Genomic DNA, 7,654 nt, shown 5'->3' on the forward strand with positions numbered 1-7,654 from the left:
GCGGCTACTCTGCAAATCCAAGTTGAAGCGATGGATTAATACTTGTAGGTAGATCGAGTTCTTTTGCTTCTCATTCAACGTTCAATAATTTGTAATCTCTGTCGTGCTCCCACGGTCTCCGCCGGCCGGAGCTTGTTAGTTTTTCATTTTCCTTTCTCTTTAATTAGGGTTCGTTTTAAAAGATATTTCTCCAACCGCTACTGCGGTCCCAGAGTATCTAGAAATTGCTATTGGAGCAGTCATCCATTGAGGAGCGAGCTCAAGTTTGAGTGCTCTGCAGCTACTAAGAACCCAATTTAAACATATAAAAAAAAACGAAATGAGGAGAAGCCAGGAGCCAGCAAGGTTGCCAGTTGTAGCGTTATATATGGCGGCTTGCAAGGTGTCCTATCAGTGCCTCTAGCGGAGCAAACTAAGCTTCAAGGCCTGCTACTTGTCTCCAAATTGGACGGATGATGTCTCTTATTACCTGCCAAATTCACCCATTTCACATTCAGTGGAATATGTTACACACAAGTAGTACATTTCACTTTCAAACTAATTTGCAGAACTTCTCTCTGGGTTTTTTTTTTGCATGACAACTGCATGATCAATTAACAACCTTGCTACTGAAGAGCTTAAAACTGCTAGCATCAAGGACCAGCTTCCGTATAGTAGCGAAGGCACCCAGGAACCCTACCCCGGTGAAGATGAACATGATGGAGACGTTCAGCCAGAAGATAAAGGATGTTCTTGAAGGTTTAAAGGTCATGTTGTAGAGGAGCATTGGAAGTACAAAATCCAAGGGAATGAAACCAATAGATCCTACCACTCCGCTTATATCTCCAAAGAATGGCAACATTGCAGCAACAAATCCACACACCACTATGTACAGAGATCGTAGTAGTATCCTTGGGAGAAGGTTTCTCTTAGAGAACATTCCTTGATTCACATCGGCTGACTTCTTTTCCATGATCTCATACGCAACTTGAGAATACACCTATCCTCACAATAAACGAAATGATTAAACAATTAGCAACCACAACCAAGTTTCTGTGTGTTATGTGAAGCTTGTGAAGCTCACCAGGCCAATGGCTAAGAGTTGGAGGAGAACAAAAACTACCGCAAGGCCAACAACCCATACAGGAGCCAGTGCAGGCGCATTATCAGGCAATAGGCTATCAAGAATGTTGGAACTGACGTTCTTTCCAAATGCCCAATATCCAGCAACTGAGGATGAATAGAAGGTGAAAAATATCACAGCGTAACATAGAAGAAGCCCTCTTAACATCTTCCCTGTGGCTGGCGGAGCCAGGGTAGCCTGTTCAGATAATCAAACGTTGCATTATATGCCAAAATCTAAGATTTTGCATAACTGACATTCAAGATTAGATCTGAATGCAATGTACATAGGAACTTACTTGTATCTCCGGTAGTATCCCATTCCCAAAGATGGAAGCAATAATGGAAATGGAAGAGAAAGCACTAAGTGTTCTTGCTGAAATTGTAGGGTCTAACGAGTAGTCTTTAGGAGGAGCATTTCTGGAGAGACCTGCAAAAGAAAATAAGGGATTAAGATTTACGAGAGACCAGCTAGCCTAGTGTTATGTATCTGTAGTTAGTCACTTGTAAACAATAGTTTCATAAAGAAAATAAAAGTCTAGGGTTATAATTCACCTGCATGGATGCATGCACCGACCACCAGAGAAGTATAGCCGAGGCACAGAAGAAGTGAAATGAGGTTAATGTGTCTGAGCGAGTGAAAGCTTGGAAATTGGGAGAGAAATATCATGACTACTGTCACCATCGCTATGAAATCATACAGTTTCATGGATCCATTCGGGTAAACACTTGAGTACAGAATCTAGAGCAAACAAACATTTAGTTCCCACATGGTTAGTCTTCAATTCATAACGAAAAGACAAAAGAGAGGGGCGGGGAAGAAGAAAAACAACAATAAAAAGAAAGAGAGCACGCATCACCTATCAAAGTCAATTGGAGTTTATGGCAATTGGGCTTTAATGAAGGTTTATAGACGGTTGGTTAGAGGTGCCAACCATGTCGATTGGGCACCCAACCTAGAATCACAAAGCTACCCAACCTTATTAATTGGGCAGGCTTGACACCCAACTGTTACTCACCAACCAACCTCCTGGTCTGGTTCAAAATTTGATCAACTACGCTTGGTCGGGCCTACCAGTGTGGGCAATATTGGACTTTGGTCCTAATGAAAGCCACTCCTAGCAAAAGGAAGACTTTTTTTCTTTTTCTAGTAGAACAAAATTTATTTATTTAAAGGGAGATTCCCCTCTTACAACCTAATCCTAGTTGATTAAACAGTAAAGGCCGATGGATATATATTAGGGGGTGGGAAGGTGATAGTTAGGAATGCATCTTGCGAAAGGGAGACTTAGAAAAGGAAGACTTACAAATTCTATAAATAAGGGAGAAAGATTCTTTTGCTGAAAATGAAAACTCACGTTATCCCTCTTGTATAACTAAATCTCTCTCTAGACTTCCAAACTCTTTTGCAGATGCCTTGCCAGGAAGACCTTGTCCATTATGAATAGGACGGTTTGGCCACATTCCATTCCCTGGTATGATAATTTAAACCATGTTGGGTGTGTAACTGGGTAACTTGATAAATTCTTTTCTTTTTCACAAAAAAAAAAAAAAAAAATCCAAAATGTAGAGATTTCATCATTCTTAAGGCCCTACCTTGTGGGTTTCTTGTTTTGACAAAACTAATTTACATGCACCAATTGGTGTTTTGTGCAACATCCATATTGGAGTTGCGGGAAATTCCACCCTAATGAATAATATCCACACCATTTGAATTGAAATTAAAAATAAAGTGAGTACGTGGTTGAAGGAATTAGCTTTTTTTAAGGTAGGACCCTGCAAGTCCATTTGCTAGTGAGGCACCATAGATGTTGGCACATATCTAATATCTTAATGTATCTATCATACTTTTCTAGCTATAGAATAATATAAATGGTTACTAAAAAAATAAAATAATAAAAAAAGTGGTCAAAGAAGTGGTATTCTCATGAAATTATTCTTTTTTCAAGTCAAATGGTAGCAATTGCAGATGTAATAGGATACCAATATGTTAAAAGTGGAAAGCTTTTTTTCTTTCTTTCTTCTTTCCCTGGTACATTAAAACTTGAAAGATGGAAAGTTACCTGAATACATTCTCCAGCAAGCACTATAGTACCAATGGCAACTCCAGTGTTAACAGCCGTTTGAATGATGATAACAAAATAATACATATAACCGGAACCTACCAAAAAGGTAAAATAAAAGGAATTTTAATAAAACACTTGTGAGAATAAATATGTAAATATGTTATTTTTTTCCCTTTCTTAAATTATATGCGGAACCATCTCAAGAGTCAAGACTCAAATCATGTAAAAATAAAAGGTTTCCTATTTTTCATAATTCCTTTGTTTTGAAGCATGAATTTTTGTAACTTCTAGCCCCACATTTTGCTTTTATAGGTGAGGTCTTCCTTGATACTTGGCCTCAAATTGACTAAGTCAAAAGATAACACAAAGTCATATTTTCATTTTGTCTCTTGTGTCACACTTTTGCCTAAATGATTTATAATATCTTTTAAAAAAATAAACAATAAAATAAATAACTTATAGTATTCTTTTTTTTTTTTTTGGTAATCATAACTTATAGTATTCTAATATCTTAATTTAAGGGTTAGGATCCAACCATGCATGCTAGCATTTACTTGAAGCAATCTTTCAATAATGCCTACTGAGGTATAGAATCCCATCACGTATAATATTCTAATCGATTTATCTTAATTCTTGAACTAAAATATTCATGTAATTGAATTCTACAATTCACTAGAACTTTCATTAAGAGAATCCTCCAAAAAAGGATCCAAATTCAAGTCACAATCGTTGCCAATAATGGATAACATTTTCCATTTTCGACTTGTGTCAACCCCTAAAATGCTTGACATTCCTAGTTTATTTACCCAGAAAAAATCCTAGTTCATTGAATAAGTAAGATGTTTTTAAAAATAAAGCTGTTTCGAATTCTGACTAAGCACTAGAAAACAAAAATCAAACCAAAATTAAGACGTGAAGAAGGATTTCAATATGACAGTGGCGTAGAAGGAATTGATTTCTGAAATTAGAGAAGATGGATATGAAAACTAGAATTAACAGAAGTGAAAGTATGATCACTGATGCTATAACAGAAGAGAGAAGAGAGAGAGGTTGAGGTTTTAGTTACCTAATACGTCGGCGGCGAGTTCACGGAAGCGAAAATGGCGGCGACCTTTTTGCTCGCAGTGATCAAGAACCCTAGATAGTAGATAATATGAATAAAAGGTAACGAGTCCCATCGTCGTTAGGCAGAAAAAGCTAACCGGCCATCCCATCCCACGGAAAGTGTACGGCAACGCCAATATCGACGGTCCTACTATCGCCGTCGTCAGATGGTAGCCTGCGTGCCACCACTTCCCTAACATCAACAAACAAACAAACAAAAAAAACAGAGTTAGTTATTTATAAATCTTTCGAAACCGAGATTCCTTGATAATCTAACCTAAAACCTGCAACAGCGACGACCGACGAAGACGAAACGACGAAAAAGAAGGATCAGAATTAGGAAAAAGAAGGGAAATCTTACCTTTGGATTCAAGAACAAACTGAACACCAGCATCGTCTAGTCGAGCATTCTCCTCCCAAAGACCTATAGGTTTTGGAATTCCATCTTCCATCGGTACTAACTAAGCTCTCTCTCTCTGGCTTCTGCTATGAAGAAAGACCCTTCCGCTCTGAATCGGGACTTTCCGGTTTCCAAGACTTCATCAGCCTTTATTTCACATTTCCTTCTCTCTGTCTCTGTCTCTCTCTTAAAAGTAATATTATTAAGTCATCTTCAGAAATTTGGATGGGCTTCTGAGTAATTAATGTGCTAACACATGTACCTTACGGTAATGCACTTCGTTGAAGCGTGACCCTGACATTAAAATTTTTACTTAATTTTTATTAAAAATTGAAGAAGCATAATTATATTATTCATGACTATAACTCATTTCACACGTATAGACATAGTAACATCATGTAGGATAAATTGTGCTACATTATGACCTATCAATTTTCTTTTATGAATTTACCAAAAAAACTAACACATTTTAATGAGCGAAGTCACCATACAAGTGCACATCTCAGAGTTGTGCAATTTTATATCAAATAGAAGGCTGTGATTAAGACTTGATTTTAAATTAAAAAATCTTTAATAATCTTTAATTTTTCTTGTTTTCTCAGCCACTTATTTGGCATATAAGTACACTATTCTACATATCAAATTATGTTTTCCCCACCACTTCCAATTTTCAGTTTACAATTAACGTGTTTTTTCTTTTCTCTTGTATGCACCTTCTTTCACTTCACTCTTTCATTCAAACTTTTGACTATTAATAACTCATATAAGTCCCACAGAAAAGAAAATTTAGCATGCTAAAAACAGTAGACAAGCATTCACCTCCAATTCCTTGTCATTGTTCCGTAACAAGAATAATAATAAGCACCAACTATTGTTTATGTTATGTTTATCACCAAGAAAAATCTCCCATCCCCAGGCGAGACGTTTCAAAGAAGAGGCCCCATGGCTACTGATGACTTTTCAATTTAAGGTGTGCGTGGAAGACTAGAGAGAAGACTCGAGATGGAACTCAAGTCTTGCTGTTCAATTGGTAAAGACTGATTGTTTTGTTTAACACTTTTAAAACTAAACTAGAAGTCATCTAATCTAAGGATTAAACCCCTCCATGAAGCACTGTAATGATCGGCGATATGTACTTGGATGGCTTCTCAGATCTGGTCTATCAGTAGTCATGATATCTGTAAGTAAAGAATTAAAACAACGAATAGTTAGGATCACCGATGCATCCAATTTCGAATATTCCATATACACCAAGCCATGATACCCTAGATTTGATCTACCAAGCTCATATTTTCCCATGCTCTACAACTCTTTTTAATAAAGTCTACCCAATCATGAAGATAGTTACTCTGAAATTCAAGGGCATAGTTTCCAACATTCATGGGCATGGGCACAATAAAAAAGAGCATGAGACACATTCTCTAAAATATGGCCACAAAGTAAACAAATTGGGGTTGGGGACACTCTTCTATTTAACAAAGAACCATGATAGCAATAGCTTCATGACCCGGTTTCCAAAGGAAGTGTTTTACTTTAGTAATAGTAAGAATATGCCAAATATAGTTAATGCAAATTGGAGATAATTTTGTCATAAAAGTGATAATTTGTCATTAAATTGACTTTTTCTATAGGGATAATTACTATTGGCCCCCTGTACTTTGATTTTATTACTAATGTATCCCCTGTACTATTCAAAATTACTAATCCAACCTTTGACTTTGTCTACAATTACTATTGCCCCCCTACCGTTAAGTTATGTTAGTTTACTAATGATGTGGCAACTTTATATTTTCTCAAAAACCCCAAAATACCCTTATACTTATCTCTTTACTTATTTACCATTTTGTCAAGTTACAGTAGTACCCTTAATTAACTGTGGAGAAAAAAAAAAGTAATTATAATCCGTTTTATTCTTTAAAAAAAAAAAAAAAAAGAGAAAAAGAAAGAAAGAAAAGAAAGTAAGAAAGAATGATTGAATAAAAGTCAAATAGAAACCGAAGAGGAAGGAAAATCAAATTCAACTCAAATTGGAAACTGAATATCACTTAAAATATTTTCAAAATAAATGAAGTTTATTGGATTTGAATTTTTCCCATTTCATTAATTCAAAATAAATGAAGTTTAGGGTAAAATTGACATTTAATATGGCTTTTATAAATGAGGTAGTATCATCTTTTAATTTCTTAATTTTCATGAAGGGCAAATTAGACATTACATATTCAAACTTAACGGCAACTTAACACCGTTATAAGGAAGGGGGGCAACAGTAATTCCATAAAGAACAGGGTTTTATTAGTAATAAAATCAAACTACAGTGGGCAACAATAATTATCCCTTTTCTATATCATAGAAGAGACGTTACAAAGTCTCAATTTTTTAGAAGGTGATCCAAATGAAAATTACCCAAAAAAAAAGGGGGCAAATTGTCTTTTTTTAATAGCACAAGAGAGGCATGCAAAGTTTTTTTTTTTTTTAGACTAAAATTGACATAGACCAAACCTTAGGGGTCTTAGATGAAAATTACCCAAAAATAAATGGTTCACTTCATAAATATTCAAAGTGGCATCAGGTTACATAGAGCTGATTAAAAAAGATTAATAATTCTTCCTGATAAGGAAATTTGACAAAAAACTTTTTATGATATTATATCATTTATGTAACTTAAATATGAATTTTTTTATGACATTAAAAATGATTCTTCCTCTCGGCCGAGCTCATATAGATTTTCAGTTTACTGAAGAGAAAAAAAATGCATGCAATTAATTAATACGCAACTTCTTCAGGAAGAAGACTTTTGCACTCAAATTATAGATAACCAATACTAATACGCAAACGTTGAGCCGTTGAGGAAACGAGCAATGCTTCCGTTACAACTTTTGCAGGACAGGGTAATGAGCTCAGTTTGTTAAAAACTTGGAAGAGTTATCACAACTGCCCAAATGAACCTATTCCTTCTTCATTTGACCACATTTTTAGATCCTTT

General features: G+C 35.6%; 1 protein-coding gene across 1 annotated transcript; it reads right to left on the reverse strand.

The window, feature by feature from the left end:
- Nucleotides 1-6: 6 nt before the first annotated feature.
- LOC149014157 (Transmembrane amino acid transporter family protein) lies at nt 7-4,823 on the reverse strand. Its single transcript, XM_089159352.1, has 7 exons — nt 4,633-4,823; nt 4,234-4,464; nt 3,165-3,262; nt 1,657-1,843; nt 1,401-1,531; nt 1,064-1,300; nt 7-979 (listed from the first exon to the last, which is right to left on the reverse strand). The coding sequence occupies exons 1-7, from the start codon at nt 4,721-4,723 to the stop codon at nt 590-592; spliced, it is 1,365 nt and encodes a 454-aa protein (XP_089015478.1). The 5' UTR covers nt 4,724-4,823; the 3' UTR covers nt 7-589.
- Between the last annotated feature and the right edge of the window lie 2,831 nt (nt 4,824-7,654).

This window comes from Hakea prostrata, chromosome 6 (genome assembly GCF_041222555.1).
Source record: "Hakea prostrata isolate BN-2017 chromosome 6, UWA_Hpros_2, whole genome shotgun sequence".
In the NCBI taxonomy this organism is placed as follows: domain Eukaryota; kingdom Viridiplantae; phylum Streptophyta; class Magnoliopsida; order Proteales; family Proteaceae; genus Hakea; species Hakea prostrata.

Bases quoted from the DNA above. Each gene is read 5' to 3' on its own strand.
- LOC149014157 (XM_089159352.1), bottom strand. From the start codon at position 4,723: ATGGAAGATGGAATTCCAAAACCTATAGGTCTTTGGGAGGAGAATGCT. The intron at 1,532-1,656 runs GTGAATTATAAC...TTTCTTTTGCAG, and splicing joins CGGTGCATGCATCCATGCAG to GTCTCTCCAGAAATGCTCCT. The intron at 980-1,063 runs GTGAGCTTCACA...TTGTGAGGATAG, and splicing joins AACTCTTAGCCATTGGCCTG to GTGTATTCTCAAGTTGCGTA.